Here is a 27,875-nt window from a genome sequence, read left to right on the forward strand (position 1 = left end):
CAATGTGTGACCTATTAGAAAAGTATTCCCTGAAAATTCAGGGTTTTGAAAACAGTCGGCATCACTTACTCTCCCCCACCTCACCCCCCACCCCCCAAGTTACTTCAGTGGTGGCAAAAATAACAATTGTCCCCTGGGAAATGAAGCTCATTGCTATGGTAACTAATGAAGGTTGCATCATTCTAGGGCACATTTTTAAAAGCCTGAATTTCAACATGGGTAGACGCCTCGTCTTATTTTATTCAGTAGCTTAGCAACCTGTGGTATACTGTTTGTCACCACCCCCAATCTTCCCTCTTCTCGCAGAAAAGTGACCTATATAGATAGTTTTTTATTATGGACACGTTTTCACTGTGAATTTGGTTCAGTTCTTAGGTATGTTTATAATGACCTTATTTTCTGGACCAAAAATGAGGACACGTGCTGTGTCTGAGAAGGGAAGGCTGTTTGTTCCATGCCCTTGGGGCCCACGCCGAAGTCGCTGCGGATCTTCTGCGTGCTACACCCCTTCACTGTTGGTGTTTTTCCGGGGTTCGTCTTTGATCATCTTTTCTTCTTATTTACCTGTGGCTTAGCTACTGCTTATGTGTTGGTGACTTCCCAAACCTTGATCTTCAACTCAGGTCTCGAGACGCCCCTGGACTCTGAGTAGGCAGGCAGTGGACTCCTCGCCAGTCCTGACTGGAGCACCCCCACAGCCAGCAAGTTCAAGATGAAGTCAGCACCGCCTTCTACCAAAGTCACTCACTGGTGAAGGGGACCACCATTCATGCAGCTCCCCACACCTAGTCAGCCCCCGAGTCCGGACACCCTTGCTTCCTAAGTGCTCTGAAGTCTGCCTTCTTCTCTTATCCCGAGCCGCATCCTTTTTTGCCTGGTTTATTGGCTAACCAAACTGGTGGCTGCGGGGTGAGCAGGCTTCTGCCAGCCTTCCCCAAACAAACAAAACCATTGTGATGTTGTGACTGGCTGCTTCACCTTCAGTGGCTCCCCGTTGTCCTCAGAGTAAAACCCAGACTTGTCAGCATGGCCTGCAGAGCCCCCCCGCCTGCTCGTTTGTCCATCTGGTGTCTCCTTACTCTCACCTTGCCCCTCCCTGCCTGCTCTCCTCTGTATGCTGGTGCGCTGCTCCCCTTACCAGGAGCACGCTCCCACCGCCAGGCCCACGCCTGGCCCCCTTCCTCGGGTAAATGCTGCCTCATCCTGCATTTCAGACACCATCATCTCTGAGATGCTTTCCCTAACATTTAACCCAGGCTCCATTTCAGAGTTGGATGCCCCCACATGTTACTTGAACAGCCTGGGCTGCTCCTACCTAAGCTCTTACGTGGCTGAGTTGTAATGCTCTGCCACCTGTCGCATGCAGTGGGTGGTGAGTTTCTGAGAACGGATGTGGCACTTGTTTGTCTTTGTGCTTCCGGTTCGTTTCCCATACTAGTGCCTAGTAGGTGATTAATAAATGTTTGTGAATGGATCAGTGATCAACAAGTCAGTGATCGAATGTATGTAAATGCACTTGTGAGGCCATGGGGTAGAATCCCTAACTTCGAGATTTTAATAGTCTTGGAAAATCCAAGTTGTTCCAGCCCCTGCAGTTCATTGTCTCCGTCTGTGTAAGTGGACTTTCAAAGACTGCTAGAATTTAAAACAGAGGATATATTTTTCCTGGATAGGATGAGGGTGGGAGGGGGCCTGATACGGTGCTTGACACACACACACACACACACACACACACACACACAGTTTAACAACTCTGTGTTACTGAACTCTGTTGCCAGCTTGTGTATATCAGCACAGTTCGAAACAAGAAAGTCATGTACAAACAAAAATTTGAGAATCTCATAAAGGGAGTGTTTGACTCCCTTGCTAGATTCAAAGTTTGATCTCTCTATGTGATCACATTGGCTACTGGGCAGCAGGGGCAGGGGGGGGGGGTGCTGCCTGTGAGGAGGTCGCACCTATCCTAGTTAAGGTTGTAGTGGAGGCAGCCACCTGATGTTCTTTGGAGGGAGTTGGAGTGGGACGGGAGGCACGGTCGGCATGCCCTTCCATTTCTCATTAGAGCTATAGAATGAAGGATCTACAGTTCCTTCCCCATCATCCCCCTCTCCCCCCAGCATAGTGTACAGATTTCTTGGTTTCAGATCAGCTTCTTTGCTGCCATTCTGTGCAAAGTCTCTGCAGATGTGATCAGAGAATTTCCTGGCAGTGGACAGGTTGGGGGTGGGTAGCTGTAGGGAGGAACTTTTGACTGATCCTCTTGATCTGTTAGAAATGATGAGTACCACTTTTTGGACCTGGCATGGAGCTTGGCCCTGGGCAGATGCCGAGTATGATAAAATGTGATTCCTTCTCTGATGGTATTTAGAGCTCAGTCAAGGAGCAAACTCGCACTGAACGTGTTGAAGTTTTGATAAATACAACAATTCATCCAACACCTGTTTTCACCTTAAAAATGAAAAGAAAAAGAAAAACTCTTTTAGGTTTAAGGAATAATATTTAAGGCTAATATTTAAAAGTAATGTCTACCTTGTTCAGATGTGGTCAGATGTGTCCAATATAGAATAAGATTATGTTGTTTTCAAAATAGCCCAGCTGCTAAACTGACTGAGGCCCACTGGGGATATCTTGTCTTATTATTTTTGAGATGAGAATTGCTTCTCTCTCCCAACTGTCCCAGTGTCTGTTTCTGCCTTTGGTGAGAGCTTGGGGGAGAGGAATACATAGGGGGAAAAGAAGATAGGACCTGGTAAGGTAGACGGTGCAAGGTGCATGGTTCTGTCGGGTTCCCGAGAACCCAGGGCTTTGTGTGGGGGGTGAATGCAGTTTCTCTGCTTTTCAAGAGGGACATGCATTTTTCTCCAATACACTGACCTCTACTGGCTTAACCATGACTCTTACTTACTCACAGCTGGTTTTTTTCTTGAATTTTTTTCCCAAGGAAAAAAGATTTTCACTTACTATTAAAAACTTTTTGTGCTGCTTTAAAAATATAATTTGCAAAAATATTAATACTTACAGGCTTTATGTAGTGAAATTTATATTCGTCTAGGAAATTCCTAGCTATCCAAATTTTACTTTTGACCTCTAGGATGTAGTGCCTTTTTTTTTTTTTTTAATGTTAATATACCTGTAAAGATGAGGGAACAAATACTTTTATATAATCTTATTTTTAATTGTAAAATTTATCAATTGCTCTTAATACATGTTGGTATAAGGAAGGCAATACGTTTAGTGAAGAGAGTACAGAATTTAAAATAACTGCAGGTTATTGGTTCAGGCAAATTGCTTAAATTCTCTGGGCCTCCTCACCTCTAAAGGATGACGTCCGTTTCCTACAGCTATTGTAAGGAATAAATGTATATGTAAAGTGTTTTGGGGCCTGCTGTTTCTGTGAAAATGCTTGTCACTATTATTAAAGTTAAAACTAATATTAGCCTGCCACCCTTTTGGCCTATACAGCTGTTTAAAAAATCTTAAAACAGACTTGTATAGCTGTAGTGTTATGTACCTTTTTTACTGGAATTTTTAGAATCACTGTTACTTAAACGTTTGTATATGCGTATATACATACATACGTGTTTACGTATCTGTATAGCCTTATTTATGCATCGGAAAGACCAGGAGCATCGATTGCACTAACATCACAGTAGTGTTACAACCTGAGTGTGCCTGGCTTAGGTGCTCCCTTCAGCTCTGATCCTCACAGAAGAAGCTGTTCCACATCTATAGTTATTTTAAACTCAGTACATTGAAAATGAAACTTGCTGTCTTATCCTGCCTTCCTGTGCCTCCCAGATTGGGAACGGGTTTGCACAGTGTGGTGGTTGGGAGAAAGCAGCCTTTGAGGTTAGACACTGCCTCGGTTCAGATTGTGGTTCTGTGTAACCTGGGGGCTCTCTGTGCTTCCGAGCCCTCATCTGTGACATGAGATTAATAATTGTTGGGATTGTCAGGAGGCCACATTTGGAATTTTGTTGGCAGCATAGTCCCCTGAAAAGCCCAGTAGACTTCCTTTTGTTCCCTTATAATAGTATCCATAGCAAATAACTTCTGCCAAGTGTCGTCTTCTATTTATTGGCCTTTGTGCTCTGCCCGTCCCTCTCAGGTCACTGTAACAGCCGTTAAGGAAGAAAAGGAGAACGAATCTAGCATAGACAATCAGCAGTCTCTACTGCCTTGGACTAACCTATTTTCATCCATCCAACAAATATTTATCATGTATTTGCCATGTGCAGGACATTCCGGCAGCCTCTGGGTAGATAGCAGTGAGCAAGAAAAGAATGTTCTTTATCGTCTTGCTATCTTATTTTTATTTTGCAGATAATAAACGTATCTGCAGGTGGGTAAATCAAATGACAGATTGTGGCCAGTGCAATGAAGGAAGTAAATGGAGTAATAGATACCGCCATCCCTCCGGAGTCAGCATGTCCCGAGCCCGCCCCCCTTCTCCACGTGGCTTAGATACCTTTCCCACATTGCCTTACATGGATTTAAAATACCTCCCAGCCCTTGTCGTTCACAGTTGTAATGATGTTCACTTGTCTGTCCACGTGGAGCTCCTGCACAATGCCTGGCACATCGCGGGTACATGTGCATGTGAAAGAAATGGGCAAAGGAACAGGTGAATAATTTACAGGATATCTTTGTGAATTGAGCGAAAAGTCCCGTACATCAAAGATTCAGATGTTTGGTATGTTGGCAAAGCCAGAAAGGCTTTGGATCTTGAACTCTCCCAAGCTATGGTGGATTCCTGTGCTTTTTAAAAAATAGTGATAATAATGATAATAATAATGATAATAGTGATAATAAAATAGTAATAGTAATTGTTGGCAATTATTGAGTGCTTGCTATATGTCAAGTACATTACATTTAAGGGCTCCCAGATGGCTCAGTTGGGGTTGAGCGTCTGACTCTTGATTTTGACTCAGGTCATGATTTCAGGGTCATGAGATTGAGCCCCATGTTGAGCTCCACATTCACTGGGGAGTCTGCTTGAGATTCTCTCCCTCTCCCTTTGCCCCCACCCCACTCACGCACATGATCTCTTTCTCTCTCTGTTTAAAATAAATGTTTGAAAACAAGAACCTTAGGTTTAATCTTCACAACGACTTTCTGCCATAGGTTCTAATTATAATTCTCCTTTTTCACTAACTAGGAACTTTTGGCTAACTCAAAGACACCTCTGATTTAAATGTTCAAAATTGAGCTCTTGATTCTCACCCCACATCCTGCCCTTTTCCATTGTTCCTCGTCTCTGAATGACAGCACTGTCGTGTAGTTGGACAAACCCCAAACCTAAAGAAAGACGTTCCTTTCCTTCGTCTTCCCTATCTGTTAACATGTATTCAGATCCTGGTAACAAAATCCATCTAACAGTGGCTTAGAGTAAAAATAACAAGTCTACAGTTATTCTAAAGGGTTGGTGGATCAGGGGTATTATTGAGACCAGGCCCTTTCTGCCTTCGACCTTGTGGACCTCAGCATGTCCACCTCTGTCCTCAAGCGTGTTGTCTCATGATCGAAGGTGGTTGCCGCAACTCCAGGCAAAGTCTGTGTTGCTTGTTCTTCTTAAATGTTTATTGTGAAATTCACATAACATAACAGCGAACCACTTTAAAATATACAATTCAGTGGCATCTAGTGCATGCACAGTGCGGTGTACCCACCAGCTATCTTTAGTTTCAAAACTTTGTCATCACCCCAGAAAAACACACCATTACCCACCGAGTAATTACTCCTCTTGTGCCCCCACCCTCGTCGCCTGACAACCTCTAATCTTTCTGTCCCTATGGATTTGTCTATTCTGGACATTTCATTTTAAAAAATCAAACAATATGTGACCTTTTTTTGTCTGGCTGCTTCTACTTAGTGTAATGTTTTTGAGGTTCATGCAAGTTTAGGATATATCAGTACTCCATTCCTTTTCATGGCTGATAATATTTTATATATACAATTTATTTATCAGTTCATCTGCTGTTAGACATTTGGGTTGTTTATACCTATTGGCTATTGTGAATTGTGCTGTTATTTTTTTTCTTTTTTAAAAAATGTATTACTTTTTAAAATTCCAGTGTAGTGAACATACAGTGTTGTATTAGTTTCAGGTGTACACTGTAGTGATTCAGCCATTCTGTACATTACTCAGTGCTCATCATGATGAGTGTCCTCTGATCCCCTTTACCTATTTCACCCATCCCCCACCCACCTCCCCTGTGGCAACTACCGGTTTGTTCTCTATCTTTAAGAGTCTGTTATTTCTTGAATTCCACATATGAGTGAAATCGTGTGATATTTGTCTCTCTGACTGACTTCTTTCATGTAGCATTATCTTCTGGATCCATCCATGTTGTTGCAAAGTGGCAAGAATTGTGCTGTTTTGAACATACTCGAACACGTATCTGTTTGCATACCTGTTTTCAATTCTTTTGAGCACATACCTAGGAGCAGAATTAGTGGGTCATTCGGTTTACTGTTTTTTTGAGGAACTGCCAAACTATTTTCAACAATGGCTGCATCATTTTACATTCCTACCAGCAATGTGCAAGGGTTCCTATTTCACTATGGCCCCTGGAACACTTACTTCCATAAAAAAATTATTGTAACCTTCCAAGTAAGTGGGAATTGGTATCTTACTATGGTTTAGATTTGCATTTCCTGTTGACCAGTGGTATTGAACATCTTCTCATGTGTTTGTTGGCCACTTGTTAATCTTTGGGAAAATGTCCACTAAATGTCCTTTGTCCGCCCTTTAATTGGGTTGCCTGTCATTTTGTTGTTGTCGAGTTGCAAGAGTTTCTTACATCGTATGGGTGCCAAATCTCACCATCTGTATGGTTTGCAAACATTTTCTCCCATTCTGTAGATTGTCCTTCCACTCTCTCGGTGATGTCCCTTGTTGCACAAAAGTTTTGAATTTTTATGAGGTCTAATTTATTTATTTTTTGTGCTCAGGCTGTAGTGTCCAATTCAAGAATCCATTTTTGAATGCTGGGTCATGAAGATTTGCCTCTCTGTTCCCCTTTAATAGTTTTAGTTTTAGCTGCAATATTTAGGTCGTTGATCCATCCTTAGTTTTTCTATGTGAAGTTGGGTTTCAACTTCATTTCTCTGAATGTGGTTATCTGGTTGTCCTAGCACAATTTATTGAAGAGATATTCTTTTCCTGTCTAAGTATCCTGGCACCCTTGTCAAAAATTTATAGTCCATAGATGTTTGTGCCTATCCCTAGACTCTCAGCTCCACTCTGCTGTTCCACATTTATCCTTATGCTAATAATACTATGCTGTTTGATTACTGAAGCTTTGTACGAAGTTCTGAAATAAGGAAGTGGGAAGCCTCCAACTTTGTTTTTCCTTTCCAATATTGTTGTGGCTATTTGGGGCTTTTTGCAATTCCATATAGATTTGAAGGTTGATGTTTCCATTTCTGTAATAAAAGCCATTGGAATTTTGATAGGGATTGCATTCAGTCTGTAGATTGCTTTGGGGAGTGTTGTCATATTAATATCCAGTCTTCCTATTGATGAACATGGGATGCCTTCCCATTTATCTTCCCATTGTATCTTCTTTAATTTCTTTCAGCAGTATTTGTAGTTGTCACTGTGCAAGTCCTTTGCTTCCTTGGTTAAATATAGTCCTAGGGGTTTTATTCTTTTGGATGCTATTATAAATGGAATTGTTCTCTGAATTTTCTTTTCACAATTCTTGTTGCTGGTGTATAGAAACACAGCTGATTTTTGTGTATCGATTTCGCACCATACAATTTTGCTTAATTTGTTTATTAGCTTTAGTAGTGTTTTTGTGGATTCATTGGGATTTTCTGTATGTAGAATCATGTCCTTTGCAAATACAGATAGTTTTACTTCTTCCTTTCCAATTTGGTGCCTTATATTTCTTCTATTTGCCTAATTACTCTGACCGGGACTTCTAGTAATGTTGAAAAGCAGTGGTGAATGTAGGCACTTTTGTCTTGTACTTGATTTTAGGGAGAAAGTTTTCGGTCTTTACCATTGAGTATGATGTTAGCTGTGAGTTTTTAAAGAATATCTTTTATCAGGTTAAGAAAATTTCCTTTCATTCATTGTTTGCTGAGTGTTATTTATCATGAAAGGCTGTTGAATTTTGTCACGTTGAAATAATCATCTGTGTTTTCCTTTCCCCCTTCATTCCGTTATTGTGCTGCATTACATTGATTGACATTCTTACGTTGAACCACCCTTGTATTCCTCTGACAGATTCTACTTGGTCATGGTGTGTAATACTTTCAGTGTGCTGTTCGATTCGGTTTGCTAGAATTTTGTTGAGTTTTTTCATCTGTATTGATAAGGGATATGGAACTGTTATTTTCTCGTGGTATCTTTGACTTTGGTGTAAGATATGCTGGCCTCATAAAATGTTAGGAAGTAAGTAGTCCTTCCTCTTTATTCTTTGGAAGGTTGAACAGGATTGTTGTTAATTTTTTAAATGTTTGTTGGAATTTAGTGAAGCCATCTGGTTCTGCACTATTATTTTTGATTACTGGTCCTATCCCTTGACTTGTTATAGGCCTGTTGAGATTATTTCTTTTTGAGTTAGTTTTGGTAGATTGTGTATTTCTGGGATTTTTTTTCCATTTAATCTAGATTATCAAATTTACTGGCATACGGTTGTTCATAGTATTTTAGGTAGTAATGTTCACACTTTCATTTCTGATTTTAATTATTTACATTCTCTTTGTTTTTTAATCAGTTTAGCTGAAGGTTTCTTAATTTTGGTGACCTTTTCAAAGAACCACGTTTTAGTTTCACGGATTCCATCTTTGGTTTTCTAATCTCTATTTTGTTTTTTTTTTTCCTGTTCTAATCTTTATTGTGTACTTTTATCTGCTGACTTTGGGTTTGTTTGTTTTTCTCTTTTTAGTCCCATAAAGTGTAAAGCAAGGTTGTTGATTTGAGATCTTTCTTGTTTTAATACAGGCATTTACTATCGTTTACCGTCTGGGTACTGTTTTCACTGCTCCTCATTGGTTTTACTGTGTTGTGTTTTTATTTTCATTCATTTAAAAATATCTTCTGATTTTCCTAGCAATTCTTCTTTGATCCACTGGTTGTTTAAGGTTATGTTGTTTAATTTCCACGTATTTGTGATTTTTAGATGCTGCAAGAGCCTAACTAGACTTTATGGAGCTCTGAAATAGTGGTTCTGACAGTTTTCGCCAGCTCAGTAGCTGATCTGCGTAGGGACTGATTCCTGGAGCTTCCTACTGTGCTGTTTTCTGTGATGTCACCTGTATTTATTTTCGTTGAGATAACAGTGTCCATATTAAAATATACTAGCATATTCTAAAAAAAAAGTGTTTAAGTGAAGCTGCTATGTATATAAATAGTGTATGTATGAAATTACTTTTTACAAATTATTTGCCTTTATATCGTCCATCCCATAAGTTAAGATAGTTGAACAAGAAGATGAAATTTTTGCACGTATATGTAGTTGTGTCACTCACTGTACATCACTACATTGTATCTTGTGGCTGTGGGGAGAAAATGACAGTTCTTTATTGTGTCTGTAGTTAGTCTAGTTTTTCTCCTGCTACTCCATATAGGAGACCCATTGATTAGCCAGGGGAAAAATCTAAGACACTTTAAAACTTAGTCTAGTACAGTGACTTCAGTAGTGTGAGATAAAGGTGCTCAGTCTTTTTCTGCTTTTTACCCTGGGATGATTTAAGTGTGTGGGATGAGGGGTGTGACCTATACGATCTCCCACCAGTGGGGAACTGCTTATTTCCCTTGGTTTGATTTCTCTACTTCCTCTGGTCTCTAGAAGAATGTTCCATTACCTTCTAGATGTGTTTGCCTTGCTGGCCTGTGCAGATGATGTCGTGGCTGGTGTAACTCACGGTGAGGCCTTTCTGGTTGGTGAGAGCCTAGTGGTGCTCCCTGACTGCTTCATTTTTTCTCTGGCTTCTTCTCTCTGAGCTCCCCGGGTCTCTGCCATGTCTGTATCTGGCCTGCTGGTGCCAAACTTCATCCACAGCCTTTGCTGCAGGATTTCCATGTTCCATGCTGGGCCCATTGGCCAGCCTTCTAGGTCAGGAATCTGAGTCCCACAGTTTACGTTACCCGACCATGTCTGGAAAAACCTTCTCTCAGGACAATGGCCTGGCCTGTGAGACTATGGATTTACTGTGTAAGCCTTCTGTGTATGTCAGATGCTTCATTTTATCTCTTCACACTTGCTTTATGAGTAAAACCTAATAACTCCCCAGACAGATGAATGCTTCCAGCAGACTAAGGCAAAGGTCACAAACTTGGACAGGCAAAACAACAACAGAAATAGTCATTTTCAAACATTTTCACTATTTCATGTGTATATATAGACATATGTGAGGATAATACTTCAAGAGTCATGTAATTCTAAGTGTACACAAGACTTTAATTTAAGGAATATAGGACTCATAGAGAGGCATAAGTGGTGTGCATATGTATATTTATATGTAAGTAAATATTTACAGTTAAGATCTATATGTATGTATAATATATATAGTTAAGATGTATATAGTTAAAGTTAAGAGGTTTGGTTTCTATCTATCAACATTGTCCCATGACTGAAACGCTGTGAGTTAACACGCATATTTTTTTTCCTTTTGCAGGACCGTTCGTGTATGGCTGAAGAGAGACAGCGGACAATATTGGCCAAGCATATACCAAGTGATGCCTTGTAAGTATCTGGATCTCTGTCTTTAAAAATCAGACATGGGCCCCACCTCCCCTTCCTTTCCAGATTGCCTTCTCTGTATTTTCTTCTTGAGTAGGGATGTCTGAGGGTTGGGATTATCATTATAATGGAAAGTACCATATTCAATCATTTTAGCTCTCGGGATATAAAATAAGAAAATTGTTCTGACATTGACTATATTCATAGTTTCTGAATAAGATTAATGGAAGAAGGACTGCAGCACACAGGCTCTCTGATTACAGCTGTCTCCCTCTTTTCCAACTTTTTGTTTCACTTTTTTGTGGAGTACTTCCTTCAACATTTAAAATTTTGCCCAGTGATTACATTTGGGAAGTAAGTTTGTTCTTGCATTATTGTTACTCATTCAAATACAAGACAGTCAACATTGATGATTTGTTCTCACAAGGATTTGCTTAAGATTGAAACATTCTAATTGGAGGTCAATCTCATTTCCTCAAGCTCTTCTATGAGAAATATGTCCTTGTACTGATAAATAGCTAATCTTTTAAATATATTTTAAAAAAATACACATGATTGAGTCTTAGATTGGTGTGCTGGCAGAAGTTCTCCTACAGGGAGAAAAGAGCTGGCTTCTCAAAACAGGAAATTTCTTTTTAGTCTGGTGTTTTATTGTTAAAAACTAATGAAGCTTGGGCATCCTATTCCATGTTTATTTGAGTATAAGACAATTATTTAAATTCCTTCTTAGTTATATTAGTAAACATTTCCCTGACTCCCCTCCTTCAAATCTTAATTAAAATTGACACCTTAGAAAAATCCCTCAGGTTTGTTATTTGGGCCCGGGGACCCTGTGGCTTGCTGCAGTGAGTACCTCTTCCCTTGATGTGAGTATCCTGGTTTGGGAAATACATGCCACGGTGTACACTCAAAATAAATTCATGCTAAATTGTAGGTGTGATTAAGTTTATGCCTTTGGCAAAAGAATACTGTAATAGCTTAAACAGCAATTTTGCTTGTTGATGAACAAATGAATTATTAAGGCTATCATGGTTTTCTGTGATTTCAAATTATCTTTGAGGTTTTGCGTTTCTTTAGAATTTTATAGTAAATAAATGATAACCACGAAGCTGAACCGAAGTGGTCAATCCTGTATTAGGGAAGAAGAAACTTGTGATTCTTGTATTGGCCCCTGGCCTGTTGTGCCTCCAGCAGACAGCATTCTGTAGCAAAAGGCCTAGGTGAACTTTTTCTTTAAGCTGTGGTGGTGATGAGGGCTCAGGTAAAAGGAAAGGGAAAGGAATTCTCTGATGAACTGTTTTTCCTGATCTTTGAGTGATATAACCAGTCTTATCTGTGATCTTGTTTTTTCCATCAAACTTGACGCGATATCTAACTCGAGGGGGTGGGGAAGGTCTGTAGTCAGCACCAGAGATGTGTCACGGCCATGACCATGAGGACAGAGGAGAGTCAGACCTGGGCAGAATGACGAGAGCTCGGGGATGGTGAGCAAGGAATCTTCTTGAGATGGCCATGAATAGGAACCTCATGGAGCCATAGGATCCTAAGTAATTGCTTCTCCGCCCCCTGCCCCATACACACATCCAAGCACATTTTGCTGTTGTTGTCTGAGTTCTCTTTATTTGGATGTCACTGAGAGTACAGAGAAGCCCCTGGTTGCATGTTTATCATGTATGGAGCTGTGTGAATAACTACAGGCTGCTTTAGCCCCTATAGCAGGCAGAAGTGCTCAGTACATAAGTACTTACTGCAGACTTGCATCTGATAATAAAGAAGAGTGCCTGAGAACATTATCGGACGTTTTCCTAGTGATGGAACACAGTCTTTGAGAAGGAGGACCCTGGAATTATTTGCATATTTTACCTATGGCCTTCTACCAAAGGGAGTGAAAAAGGCATTACTTTATGATTAAAATGTGTTTGACCAACCGCATTAGGGTCACCTGAGAACTGACTAGAAATGCAGATATTGGGTTCCATGCTGGATCTTCTAAATCAAAATCTGCAGTTTTAATAAGATCCCTAGGTGATTTTAAAGTTTGAGAAGACTGTCTTTTGGCATTATAGCCAATATGCTGATCTATTTACACATGTTCATATGAACACATAGAGAGCCTCATGCATATATAGTATTGATTCATAAATATATAGATGTAAGTATACATTATAAGAACACATCCTGGTGGATCGAACATTTAGTGTGCACCTGCTGTATACAGGCCACTGAGCTGGTTGCCAGGGTTTGCAGATGAATAAGGTGCATATGGTCAAGGTGATTTCCATAATCTTTCATTGTTGCGTGGCTCCACGACCATAGAGAGGTAAAAGAACAAAAGGCTGTGTTCTTCACAAACGATCACAAATTGGCTTTTATGTTCCAAGGAATTGAATGCATTCAAATAACAGTGGCAGCTGGTCTTTGGGCAAGAGTCAGTTTTGTTTAACTTGAGAGAGGCAACATCTTATTGCATAAGGAATTATGCTCTATTTTTGGACAGTTAAAAAACCTGAAATAGCTTTGAATTTCCAAAGGTTTGTTTTGCATTTCATTCTGTTGAAAGGTGTTTTGTTAAGAGATTACTTAGTCTTATCCTTAAATAATGGCTATGTGGTATTAGTTACAAAATAAGTAGAAAGGTACAGTATATCTAGAGACATGGACATCACTAGGCAGATAGGACCATACGGTGTGTTTATAGTGGTATATAATAAGCAGTATTCTGAATCCAGAAGAGAACATAAAGAAAATATCTTGTACATATAATACATGGCTTATTTGTTTATTTTGTTTATTAAAATACCTTTTAATATAGTATTTGTCATGTTCTGGGCAGGATAGTAATGTTTTGCAGCATTGAGAAGAATTTGAAGTTTCACGGAGGGGAGGAAGCAGAAGGCATTAGATGAGAAGGAACAAATGATGAAGGCTGTTTGATGGTTGGGAGTGAGCCTGAAAGGCAAGTGTGAGAAGGCTAGGTGAATTTAGAGTGTGGTAGACAAGAAAAGGGTTAGCAGACAGTCATGATCAAAAACACACCTGTGGGGCTCCTGGGGGGCACAGCGGTTAAGCGTCTGCCTTCTGCTCAGGGCGTGATCCCGGCGTTCTGGGATCGAGCCCCACATCAGGCTCCTCTGCTATGAGCCTGCTTCTTCCTCTCCCACTCCCCCTGCTTGTGTTCCCTCTCTCGCTGGCTGTCTCTATCTCTGTTGAATAAACAAATAAAATCTTAAAAAAAAAAAAAAAACCACACCTGCTTTGGGGGTGTGTCATCATACCCTATGTTTTCCGAGAAGCTCCCTCTTCCCCTTTAGGAGGGAACCAGGAGACCAGACTTGCCTGGTTAAGGCTCTTTGCTCCTGAGCCAACCTCATTTTCCCAGAATTTAGAATTTGAAGTAGGAAACGCTTGTTTCAGCCACAGCTGGTCCCTTGAGCTGAGAACATGTAAACCTTAGAGCTGTGAGGTATTTGTGTGCATAAAGAAACCATGAAAGCTGATCCACTTAAAAGGAAGTATGAATCAGAGAGGAAGGACCACTTGGCTCAAGAGGGAGAGAAACCTAAACAGGTGATGCCTGAAGGTTTTTGTCCTCCTCCTCCTGATCTCCAGGAGCCTGGCTCTGCTTCTGCCTTTGAATTCCAGAGACAGGTCCATTAGTGCTTACATTCACTCCGGTGGGTTTCTGTTCCTCATAACTGCAAGTTTCTGACACAGCCTAGCCCTGACTGCATACCTCCCAATTCCAGTTTCTCTGGAATCTCTCTCATCTTTAAAGAGAAAGGAACTGAGCCATGTCCCAATTGATGGCACTGTGATGTTGAGCTGAAAATTGTCTGGGAAGAGTGAGGGCAAGTAAAGAAGAAAAACAGAAAGAAATATTCATCCTGTTTAATTTCTTTGGACAGTTCATTCAACAAATTTTAAAAGTTTCTTGCATACTCAACACTGTGCAGTGTCCCGAGGATATAGCGGTGAAGTGGGGCAGATGAGTCCTGTCTTCGTGGTGTGTAGAGTCTGGTGGGGAAGGCGGACCTAAAATAAGCACCACTCATGCTGTGTGCTGAGTGTTAGAACAGGAAACAGGCGTCATGGGAGCGTGGTCACAAAGGTTCCCTGAAGAAAGCCCCATTTAAAACCCTGCTGTCTGTAGAGAATTTCGGGTGACTGATGACTTGTTTTGTAGTTTCCTGTGTCCCAATTTTTATGGAGGAGTGAGAAATAAAAGCATTTCCTTATCTACTATTCTTTCAAAAAATCGTATCTTCCTGATGTATCTTGTGGGATAGCTGCTTATTGTCTATGGTAAGATCAAGTTACAACATACCCAACTGGGACCTGTTAGAGCTTGGAAACCAGAGGGGGGCCTTTCTGAGGGTATAGAGTTGACTGGTTTCAGTTGTAGCCGTAAATGATTATTTGTTCCAGGTTTCTAATAGATACCATTTCAACCACCACATTTGCATCTCTCCACAGAGGGAAAAACAAAACAAAACAAAGCATGAAAAGCATAGACATTCCCGTTTTCATGGTCGAATTATTTCGGATTTACTTTTTAAACTAGATTTGCCCCCATGGGGTCAAACAAAGGGATGGAGGAGGGAAATCTCAAGCAGGAGCCTGGGTGGCAGGTGTTTGAGATTTTGCTTAGTGTATTAAAGTATTGGGTATCCTGTCTGGGCTTTTCCCCTTGGGCATGGAGAATAGGTAAAGCAACTTGGCCGCCAAAGATAACAGTGACTTGGTGTTTAAGAGGCCCAGAGTCTCAGGACTGAGGGTATGTTGGACAATTGGAAAACCTCTGTGGGCTCTGTAGTTGGCCAAGGAGGCAGGTGGAATTTACATTGGCTCCTAAGTGTTTATGAATTTGTCCCCAAAGCAAAACAGAAGATGGCTTTTCAAAGAGAAGTACGAATCAGAGGCACACCTAACACAGCAACAAAATGACCTTTATTTTTCCAGCTGTCTGCTTGACGTGGTGTGATGGCGTTTGCCCAGTCTGGAGCTGTGCTTGGGCCTCCTCAGTTTTCACACAAGTATGGCCACTTGACCATTTGCTCAGCTGACTTTTAACGTATAGGACCTCTAGTCCTCACTGAAAAGCATAATTTTGAGCTGCTGCTTCCTGGTTTTTATCAAAGGCCTGGTTGAGAGAAAGACCATTTATGGAGGGCAGTATGCAGGCTGGGCGGTCTGATGGCTCCTCGGCACAGTTTTCCCAGATTGGGTTAGCCCTCTGCGGGAACGCTTGCCTACATTGCGCCCTCTGCGCTCGTACTGGTGTTGCATATATGAAATGCTTTAGGTCTGTTTTTGAGGTAATTGTCTACCATAATGCTCAGCGTGCCTTTGAGGAAGCACTGAGGGGGCCAGAAGCCCTTTGCTTTCTCTAAGGCAGAACTTACCAACCTGTGTGCTACGCCATGTTGGGATGATCCAAATGGATTACAGGCCCTGAGAGCTGATCCCCGTAACTGGGCAGGGGAAATCCAGTCATCTGGGCCCTGTGAATCTCTTCCATTGACTCCAGTGGCTGTTCAAGTCTAGTTTTCTGTATGTCTCATGAGGTGAAAAAGGTTGGGAGGGACAGCTCTAGGGACCTGGTTCATGGTCCTTATAGATAATGTAAAACATGGAACCTATTACGTTTGCCAACAGATCTTTATTCTCATTTTCTTTCTGTTCTTTTTTTTTTTTTCCTTTCTGTTCTTATGTATATTTTCCTTATTCGTGACATTTTACTTTTTTCTTTTGTTTGGGTTCATTGTATCTGCTTTTTAAGTCATTTCAAATTACTTGTGAGATGAGGTAGGGAATGTATTATCTTAGTTAAGACAAATAGATGAAGTTTGGACATAGGCTTACTGTTTACATGAAATTCACCCCAAAATATGTATTTTTTAAGATTGGAGTTTTCAAAATAGCGTGTAGGTTGGAACCTATGCCTGGGTGGGAAACTGGAATTGGATTTTCATTTTTGCTGCCAATTTGCTGAGTCATTTCAGGCAAATCTTTTACATTTTTCCCTGTTCTGGAGCCTGATGAATAAACTGTCTGTTTCCTTTGATCTCAAATTTGCAAAAATATTTTGGTTACAAGTTATGTTAAATAAGTAATTTATAAAGTCCTGTCAGGTTCTTGGTGCTTGGCAGTATAGACTATCATTGCTGATCGAACCCAAGCGGGAGTAGGAAAAGATTGACTGATTTGTGAGGTTATGGCTAGATTGGTTTCCTTTTCCTGTGTGTTGGGAGTTTAGTTCTGCAGCAACAGATAATGTTAAATTGAGGATTTAGAAAATTAAAATGAGTTATATGTTCATCTACTGTATACCTGGGATGGAAATGTGTCACTTTGTATGTAAATTACAAGTGCTGATTTTTTCCATTGGTCAAAGGAGAACTTTCTGTAATTTAAACAGTGGGTGGATCTGGTTTGTGTGTTGTCCCACCTCTTCTACTGGGTTTATTGGAGTTTTGGGGGAAATTTATGTGGCTAGATTAGTGGTAGAAAGGTATTTAAAATAATGAATTTGACAGTTCTGTTTTTATAAAGTGGTGATTGTTTTGGTGACTTTTAGACAACATCTTTAACTCAGTTGAGGGACTTCCTTGGCAGACTAGGGGATGTGGTTATAATTGGGAAATGCTCATCTTATTATTTTATACCTGATTTCAAATAACTCCCTGGTTCCTAGTTGTGCAGTATGTTGTTCCTTTGTTGGCTTCTTTTTGGTATAGGTTTTGTTACGGAACCATATGTAAAAGCAATTTACTGTTTTTACTATCTACATTTTCAGAGAAAGTTATGTAATATGGTCTTTTAATTAAGTATTTACTAAGAAGAAAACGTACCCAAGGAACTTTTGATTTTTAATGGAAATGAAAACATGGATTACCCAAGGTAAAAATAACAGATAATAATCTGAATAATTATAACATTTATTTAGCATACTCTTGTTTGATTTTCATATGACAGAATATTTTTAAAGTTTATTGAACTTAGATCTTAAACTTGTAGTTGTAACTTGAAACTTGTCTGGGAGAAAAAGTGACCACTGCTAATTCACTATAATTTTGCCGTTACTCAGACTAAATTAAAAGGAAACAAGCGGTTAGTTTTAGTAGAGTGCATAAAATATTTGATTGAAATGAAAAATGATTTTTAACACTAGGCAGTTGGAGTCCTAAATATAAGTGTTCTTAGTAAAACATGGTCGAATATTGTAAACCTAATAAATATTGTCTTGTGATAAACAGGACTGAATGAAATAGTGTCCATGAATTAAATCTTCATTGTGCAGTGGTGGGGTACTCCTTGAAGTTTTTTAAAGATTTTATTTATTTGAGAGAGAGAGAACACGAGTGGAAGGGAGGGCAAAGGCAGAAGGAGAGGGAGAAACAGACTCCTCGCTGGGCAGGGAACCCAAGGCGGGGCTTGATCCCAGGACCCTGAGATCATGACCTGAGATGAAGGCAGATGCCGACTGAGTGGCGCAGGCGCCCCTCCTTGAAGTCCTCTTATTGTAGGATCCTCATATCCAACTTGATGAGGGTTCCTTTAACACCTGAAGTTTTATTCATGGAAGTACCATTGTTTGCTTAGTTTTAAAGTGACCACTAGAACATCCCATGAGGATTAGTGTGTCCTGCCAAGTAATGCGTTTACCATTGTAAAGCAGTCAGTGTGATTGAAAGCCACAGCTTCAATGAAACTTGTGTTTATTTGAGCAAAGTCCAACCAATAAGCAAAGGACAGAAAACAAATCAGTCATAAAATGAAAAAGTTATAAGTATAAATAACAGAAATTAGGTAATTTTTCCCCCAATAAGAGTATTTTGGGAATGCCTTCTCTTAACTGTGTTTTTTTTTTAAAGCAAGAGCAATATATTTTTTTTTTGAGACCACTTGAAGGATAGAAATATTAGAAATACAAGTAGTCAATTTCTCTGTAATCCACTTAATTACTAACTCTGTTGAGGTTGATGTCAGTCTCTTGAGTTCCATTTGTCTGGGGCTTATATCTCTTGAGCTTTTCTCCCTTCAAATTATATGGTCATTAATATTACCACTCAGACTGGGGCTTCTTTTTATTTCAGTTTTCCCTAAACCTTAAGCTGAATACTGTCCTGAAACTACAAAGATTTCATTTTTAAAAAATGCTCAATGTGTTTAATTTTTTTTGGTCTTTTTTTTTTTTTTTTAAGATTTTATTTATTTATTTGACAGAGATAGAGACAGCCAGCGAGAGAGGGAACACAAGCAGGGGAAGTGGGAGAGGAAGAAGCAGGCTCCCAGCAGAGGAGCCTGATGTGGGGCTCGATCCCAGAACGCCTGGATCACGCCCTGAGCAGAAGGCAGACGCTTAACAACTGAGCCACCCAGGCGCCCCTCAATGTGTTTAATTTTTAAAATAAGATTTTGACAGGCCATCAAGGCCTAAAGTCCTGATACTTACATAAGAGACTATTATTTTTCATTACTCATAGACCTGCACATAATTCTTTTCCATCTTATTTGTACCTTTTATGATCTTCCTAAAATTTTGCCAGATAACTTTTTTTGACTGTCCTCAGTCTGAAACAGCAAAGAGGAATGGCAAGTCTTAATTTAATCAGATAGCACAGCAATGAGTTCTTGTATTACTTTATCGAGGAGTAAACCATGGGCCTTTTTTCTTAGGTTTTAATAGATACGTTAGGGAAAAAATAAGAAGCTAATGATATAACATCAGCAAGACCAGTGGCAAGGCCTTGGAGTTCAGTCACTGGATTTGTGTAGGAGCAGTCCCAGGCAAACTGCGTACAGATGATAACGTGGGAGGCCTTGGCAAACGGGTTGCCCCACAAAGCTTACCGGGTGTGGTTATCCTTTCTCGTGGGAAAAAGAGTTAAAGGTGGGAGAAATAAATATATCTTCAGATTTTGTATCATGCTATATTTATTTCTTCTAGAGTTTGGGGATGCAGCTTTGTTGGAGAAGGTCAGTGGAGGAGCTGTATTGTAATTTTATGGGTCTGGTCAACCATTTCACTGAACCTTTGGAGAAAGCCACTGCAAGGTGGGAGAGTAGAAGTCTCTCAGCCATTTCATCTGTGACCTCAACTTTCAGCCATCAGATGGAGCAATTCTTTCTTCATCGACTTAGGAACCATTAGTTTTACATCATTTAAAGCTGAATTCTTCCTTGTGAAACATCACCTATTTGCAACCTACAAATATTGTGCTTAAATCATATTTTATTTGTTTCTTCCCTGACCGTTACTTCCTGCTGAGGGACCCCTTTTGCCATTTGGCTGGAATTACCATTAATTTGCTATGTCTTATTATCCTTCCCCAGTCAGTTTTGCCCCTTTGATATTTTCTTGCATGGATAGGAGCCCATTTTATATGGGCCATAATACTAGTCTTTCAGAGCTTGCTTTTTTGTTAATTTCTAGTGAGTTGAAGTTAGAGGATCTCTTTGGCAATCTCTCTACTCCCCCATTTCCCAAAAGGAAAGACATTTACTGTAATAACAAATATGGATATCAGTATTCTTTTCAGTCCACTCCCTGCCTCCTTGGGCCTGCCAGGGCCTCTGGGTAACCAACCCAGGAGCCTAGTCCTGTGAGAGTGTCACAGTTGGGAAATGGTTTGAGGAGCATTATAAGGCTCATCTACTAAAGTTTTTCCCTACACACACACATGTACACACACATACACACACACGTTTGTTTGGTGTTTACCAATAATGCCCCCATGGTGGGGTGGTTTTGTCTTTGGGAGCACCTGGAAGCTAATGCTCTCGCTCTGGCATTCCCTGTCTAGAACCATCTTGGTTCAAGTATATGGGTTCTAGAACAACAGGATTTCTAAATTTCTTTTGTTTATGGGACTCTCTGGGAAAGGTCTTTTCCTTTTGAATTCTGGTGGTGTTTTTTACAGTGATTTGGACTATAATGGTGACATTGGGATGAGTCTTACAGTCCCTGTACATGGTTGGTGCCACAATCCATAAATTCCTTGATGACAGCTGTATTTCCTTATCCGTCATTATATCACATGCCTGGAACATAGTAAGCATTCTACATTTTTGTTAAAAGCATAATAAGAAATTTGGTAAAGGGGAGAAGAAATCCAGAAATAAAGAAATAGCAATGTAGATGTCAGGGTAGCCGATGTAATGGTATAAAAAAGTCATTTAAATCATATTCAGAGATCACTGGGTTTTCTAACTGTTACATAACCGGATATGAACGTTGGAGGGAAATCACACAGAAAAGACTTTTGTATGGTCAGGCAGGCAGCTAAGTGATAAGGTTATTCTTGACTAGTTTATAGCCCTTTGGGCTGCAATCACGTTTTGCTTCATGTGCTTATGCTTATATCTTATATTCCATTAGATATTTAAAACTTTTAACAGGAATAGCAAAATAATACGATTAATAGAGAAATAATCTTGTCACATGAACACAAAAACAGTTTCATTTCTCCATGTACGTTTTTAGGTGTCTATGTACTTTATGCAGTTGTAATCACAATATATTTTTTCTTTTGTTCTTTTCAGCTAACATGATAATTTTCCCTGAGATCATTAGATTTTAATTCCAAATGCATGTTATAGGCTTATGAAACCTGGCATCTTAGCACCTTCATAGAAGTTGTGCCAACAGAGTTCATGCGCCACAGGCGAGAAGGACTGACTTTCTTAGGGCAGCACATTAACTATCACTTGACTGCTTTTTTCAGCAGCGTACTTTTGGGAATCTAATTTATTTTGTGGCTGATCAGAGTGAAGATACTCTGCTGCACTGGTAGAAGTATGTGGGGGAGAATTATTTTTTGTGTTTCCATTTTCTGAATATATCATTATTGAAAATTAGGAAAAAGTACTTCATGCGGTTTGGAAGATCTTTTTTTGTTGTTCAGGGTCCCTTTTATAGAGAACAAAAAAAATGTTACTTAGTGATCTGTTTATGAAGTGGCTCTGTTTGTAGAACTTCAAATTCTTTTATAGCTTAGAGGTAATCTAAGTTGGGTATTTCAAAATAGGACTGTGTGTTTGAATGAAGTCTTTGAACCTTCTCCAGCTTCTTTTTCCTGTGTGACCTTGAGTAAGACATCTAATCATAACTGTGGAAAGTAGGAGTAAAGATATCTGAGGCCAATTATGATTATGGTGATGAGCAGTTTGTCACCTCCAGGGCCACTGTGAAGCTGGAGGAGAAATTTAAAAATTGTGTTGGACTTGTTTTTAGAACAATTTCAGTGTAACATAAATTGTCAATAGGCGCCATTCTTAGGAGCTGGCGTAGATAGAGATGGCAGGGACCTGGAGGCTGTCTACTCAGCAAGCGTTTCTTGCGCACACTGGCTTCCAGGCATGCTTAGCTTACTTAGGCTCAGGTATACTCAGGTAGTAGCCGATTTTGCAGAACAGGGAAGTCCTTCCCACACGTAATTTCTTTCCTATAGAGCCTGGCTCTATGTCCAGTTGGTTCCCCCTTAAACTGAGACAGGTCCTCAGTCTTTTTCATTTAGCAGCCTTCAATGCTGAGAGTAAAAGACTTTTGTTAGTCCACATGCCCCAAATCAATTCTGCATTGAAAACCAGATTTTTATACTAGTGTGTGTATGTGGGGGGAGGAGGGAATTATAAGATCTCTCTTTTTATTTTTTCCCTAGTTGAGAAAAGATAGGTTGTTTCTGTTAAAGATGGGGTTTGAGTGGAAGAGATAGATCGGGGACAGAGGGGTTACACAGCACAAAATATTGTTAATCTAGTCAAGCAAATTTAGATTCCATACTGACAGAACAGCTGAGACCAAGCCCCTTGGAACTAGTCCAGTTTGAGAATATCTTACTCGTTATGTTCATTAAAAGGATAACTGAAAAACTAGGGGTTGGTTGTAAGATTACTGTTTTTATTTTTTGGTGAGTGGGCGTTAAATGAACTGTTTTTCAGGAAATAGTGGGGGAAAAAAATAGCCACACACTTCTAGCTAGTTAGTCACTCCTGAATCAATGAGAATCATCATTTTGTTAATTTCATCAACATGTTCATTTCTTTCAGCTCCATGTTCATGCATGTCTTTTAACCCGGAAACAAGAAGACTGTCCATAGGTCTAGACAATGGTACAATCTCAGTAAGTACACATAAATAAGATTTCCAGTTGAAATACTTCCCTTCCTGTGGAGTATGTATATATGTATTGTGATGAGACTTATTTATTAGTTTTTTTCAAATTGACAAATTAATTTTCTTGCTAAGTGAAGTGGAAATTGCAGTGCAGCAGATTATGGTGAGGTTTAGGGAGAGCTGGTATCAGTTCAGTTTAAATGTTGACAAGGTTCAGCTTGCCTTCCCATGAACCCAGTGGCTAGAATAGGAGCTTTATGGGGCCCGTGAGTGAACTACATGAATCTGTGTGTTAGTGAGAGCAAGCTGGGATAACTCACGGCTGTGATCAGATGGTTAATCATGGTGTCATGTGCTTCCTCGCACAAGTGACAGAACACAAGGGAAATGTCTTCTTAGAGCTGCATGTCTGATCTCTTGATACTTGATGTTTTTCTCCTTTCCCTCTTCTTCTGCTCCTTCTTGTCTTAACTCTCTCTAGCTGTGAATAGAGTCCTGTAAATTGTATGAATTAAAAAAAAAAGGCACAGAATCTACATTAGGCTGTAGGGTAGAGTCAGATAAATATTACGCTCTTTTTTACTATAGATCTTAAGGGATCTGAAGTGATTAGGGATTGGAGTATCAGGTTTTACTACTTACTTAATCATTTTTTTATATATTTAGTTTCAGCTACTGTATTAACTAAGTGTAGCAAGACTGATCTGGTAAATTCTCCATTTTGGTTAATAACCCACTATTGCCTTCAGTCCTGGCAAGAGAGGCCCTGCTTTGGGACCCGTGAATTGAAGGACCCTGTTCTGGCCACATTTTCCCACAGGATGGACCTAAGAGGTCAAGGGGGTGTGCCCAGCCTAGGCCCTCACATCACCCACCCCCATGTCCTGAGTACCCGACTGGGATTTTCCTGACCCCAAACAGCATAGAGCCTGAATGTACTATATTGTGGAACTTCAAGGAGTCTAGAAATTCTAAATTCGTTCCTGTACCTCCAGGTGGTTGAAGGTATATTTGTCAAGATTGGGGAAGAGACCATATTTTATTTAATAGTTTAACTTGATGTATAACTTTTAAATATTTAGACATATGGAATGTGGGTTTCCATCTGTAATCGTAACCTGATTCTTACAAGGGATCTGAAGAGGTGGGCTTGAAATTTTCCATTTGGTCTTTAGTCAAAACATTTGTTTGGTGACCTTTATGGAAATTTTAACAACATTATTAAATATAAATCTGCCTATTGACAAATATTTACGGAATATCTATAATGTCCAATGCAGTTGGGAGGTCTGTAAACTCTGTTCTGTAGGACAGAAGAGAAGTGAGTGATACAGATCATCATCTGCTTTAAGGAGAGTTATATTTAAAAAGTGGGGTGTGTGGGGGATAAATTTATTTTTAAAAGATGAAGGGGGTTAACTGGATTGTTCAGCGAACTGAAGTTCACTGCAGAGGAAATCTGAAAAGATGAGTTAAGATCTATATATTGTCCAACAGTTCATGGAAGAGTATATGTAACACTCACTGTCCATGAAAAGACTTAAGTGTATATAACACATGGGTGAGTCTTTGCATTTTTTGAAGTCAGTGTAGGTGGTTAATGGGTACTGATAAATTTGGCTTTGAAGGCAAGAAAGGTGAGCAAAGTAAGTTATGGAGAGTTCTGGCTATTTATCATGTATAAGAGGAGAGCCCGTCTTAGCCATTATTTCTTTAGTAAATGAAAGTGCCAGAGAAGTGGAATATCAATCAGGGGGGCCAGTCTGGGATGCTTCTGCAGGTGTATCAGCACAGTGTGGGTATACCAAACCTTACCTTACCCTGGTCTCCTAGAAAAGCTTAAGGACCCAGCTTGGGTGACATCATTTCATTAAAAGGACCTGTTCTGTGTTGTCCAAGAGGATGAATTGTGTATACTCTGTTCTCATCTGAAGAACTGTGAAGAGCTGAGTTAGGAGAGGCACACGGAGAGAAGGGCTTGTTTAGGTTCAGCGTTTTCATTGGGGTTGGAAATACTTACCCAGAGTCTCAGCTGTTTAATAGTTCACTTTCCAGACGTGAGAAAACCTACGCAGAGACTATTCATTCTCTGTTCCCTGAGTATAGCATATAAATTTTAAGAAGAAATAACTGGTTGACTTTTTTGGGGGGGGGGGAGGGGTTAACTTATTTTAAAACAAAGAAAGGAAATCAGAAAGTAAATCCTTGTTTCTCTCTATTCTACTGAATAAAAAAATTCAAGAGGCAGTTAACCTTATGTAACTGAAATAGCTTAGTGATGAAGTAGAGACAGCCAGTAGAGACCATGTTTCAAAAACTTGTCTGCAAAAGGAAGGAGAGGGAGGGTGAGCGCTGCAACAAGATGAGACATTAAACAAGCAGCAGGAGAGTCCTGAATGACTTGGAGAATTTAGCTTTGGGGAAGAATGGGGAAACTCTTGAGATAGAGCGAAAGGCAGAGGCAGTTGTGAGATGGAGGAGAGGAATGACCTTTTCAATTTCTCTTGAAGTAGCAGGTTAGGTCACCTACTGAGAGAAGCTAGCATGAGTGAGGGTGTGTTTTCATGTCTGTACATTTTGCTCTTGCTAATCTTATAACCCCGATCCCCCTTCTGCTATCTTGGTCTACAGAGTCCCAGTTATCTTTCAGTGCCTTGTTCCAATGTCATCTTTTCCCTTTTTGTGGTTTGGTTTTTTTTGTTTTTTTTTTGTTTTGTTTTTTTGACGGATGGTTCCTAAGCCCTACCAATTGAAATGAATCACACACGTTACTCAGTAGGTTAGCTATATTGTATTGCTCATTTAACTTGTTTTGTAAAAAGTTTTTAAGTCTGTCTCCTCCATTAAAGTGTTGAGTGTTGAGGACTTGGCCGGTCTTTTATTCATCTCCTCTCTCAGTGGATTTTAGTATGGTTTCTTGTACAAATTAGGGACTCAGTGAATAATTTGTTAAATAAGTTGTTGACTACAAACGCTATTATTCTTTAATATGCCTTGCTGTAACAAGTACCTGCTTGATTTCTAAGATAGTTTATTTGTATAATTCTGTTGCCATTCAAAATATTTGTCACAAGGAATTACCTTCTGCAGGGGAAAACATTATGCCAGTAGTTTAATTCATCTTGAATTTTCAGAAATGGCATCTGTTTTAATGTCAAAAGAAGTCACTCATATTGTGCAAACTGCTATTCATGCTGAAGTAGGACTTTGAAATTTTGTTTTTTAAATTTTTTTATTTGTTTATTTATTTTTTTAAGATTTATTCATTTATTTGAGAAAGAGAGTGAGAGCACGAACAGAGGGAAGAGGCAGAGGGAGACAGAGAAGCAGGCTCCCCACTGAGCAGGGAGCCTGACATGGGCTTGCTCCCAGAGCGCTGCGATCACTGGATCACTGCCTGAGCCCAAGGCAGACGCTTAACCGACGAGTCACCCACGCGCCCCTCCCCCCTTTTTAAGATTTTTTTTTTTTTTAATTTATTCATTTGAGAGAGAGAGCTAGAAAAAGAGCAGAGGGAGAGACAGAGGGAGAAGCAGACTCCCAGGCCTCCGGGATCATGACCTGAGCCGAAGGCAGATGCTTAACTGACTGAGCCACCCAGGTGCCCCAGGACTTTGAAATTTTCTATCACCATACCTCCTGTATTCTAGCCAACCAACGAATAAATCTAAATATCAACAATGTGCAAAAGAGTATGCTCAATTCTAACCTGTGGCTCCTGGTCTCAGAAAGCTTATTCAGTTGGGGGAAAAGGGAGTGTAAAATTGTGAAATAAGTAATACAGAGTAAAATAACTAACTAACTGACTGACTGACTAACAGCCCCAGCTCACCGGCTGTGAGCTGGGTTTAGAAGATGGGCTAGGATTTCATTGGCTGAAGGTGGGAAGGGAAGGTATTTTAGGCAAGGTGAGTGGCATAGGGGAAGAAAGCAAGTGGTAAGAGAGGGCGAGAAATGTCTGGAAGGAAATGAGCCAGCTTGAGAAGTGGAGTAATACAGGGGGTTGGGGTCCTGGCTCAGGAGGAGCAGTTGCCATATGAAGGAGCTGGGTCCCCAGCAGGGAAGGCCTCCCTCCAGCACCACCGGAAGACCTTCTAAGGTACTCAGAGGCCGTACTGGTGAGGAAGTGTCCACACAGAAACGAAAGAACTTCCTTAAACTAATTTTTGCTGACTCTAGTGAATAATGGCTTGGTCAGAGATGTATGGATGCTAATCTGTATAAATGTATAGATTTTCTGCTTCATCAGAACCATTAGCAAGTCGAAGTTTTTATCGCAATCTTGCCAGATAAATGCATACTCATTGAGGATTTTTTTTTAAACAAATGATAAATCTCTGTTCTCTGAAGATTGTTTTCATATATGTGTTTATGGTAAGCTGGGATGAGAAGAAAAGATGGATCTATATGACGGTTAGCAATCAGGGTAATGAGTATTGATTATTATATACAAATAGATGAAACTGACTTTGTATGGATTTGTTGCTGTTGTTTTGGTATTTCTTGTGGTGATTGTGTTCCTGTAGTATATATGGCTGTTAGTTCACGTAGCTGTCAAGGGAATGAAAAGGGAAAGAGAACTAAACACTTACTGAGCATCCGCTGTGTCCCAGACACTCTGTTTTATATATGTCACCTCATTCCAGCATCACAGTAATCCTGTGATGTAGGTGGCGTCACCCAACATTTCTCAGATAAGGACACTCAGGCTTGGAGAGTTCATATGCCTTCTCCTGCTTACTTAGCCAGGAAGCAGCTCTCAGCAGAGCTGGGAACTGTGGGTGCCGGTGAAGCCACTTCTTTGTCCATGATTTCCTGCTAAAGGCTTTCCATTCCCTGCCTGTTGTTCTTGCCCGATAGGCAATTATGTCTCTATTTCCTGAGTATCTTGGGGCATGTTGCCTCATTTGTTTGCGGGACTGTCTCCTTCACTAGACTGTGAACTGCCCGAAGGCAGAGACCGTGTCTGCTTCAGCCTGTGTCCTAACAGAGTTCCTGGACCACTACAGCTGCTTTGTAAAATGTCAAGTGAGGGAAGAAAGGCGTTTCGATTTATGTCA

General features: G+C 40.1%; 1 protein-coding gene across 3 annotated transcripts in view; it reads left to right on the plus strand.

The window, feature by feature from the left end:
- WDFY2 (WD repeat and FYVE domain containing 2) overlaps window positions 1–27,875 on the plus strand; it is a 173,873-nt gene that overhangs the window by 62,994 nt on the left and 83,004 nt on the right. For all 3 annotated transcript variants that reach the window (XR_006408846.3, XM_044381793.3, XM_057308912.1), the window contains exons 2-3: window positions 10,633–10,700; window positions 22,749–22,822. Coding sequence is in view for 2 of the 3 variants with exons in the window: in XM_044381793.3 (XP_044237728.1) it covers window positions 10,633–10,700; window positions 22,749–22,822 (142 nt within the window). In the remaining variant the exon portion in view is untranslated. The remainder of the gene's footprint in view (window positions 1–10,632; window positions 10,701–22,748; window positions 22,823–27,875) is intronic.

This window comes from Ursus arctos, unplaced genomic scaffold (assembly GCF_023065955.2).
Source record: "Ursus arctos isolate Adak ecotype North America unplaced genomic scaffold, UrsArc2.0 scaffold_10, whole genome shotgun sequence".
Lineage (NCBI taxonomy): Eukaryota > Metazoa > Chordata > Mammalia > Carnivora > Ursidae > Ursus > Ursus arctos.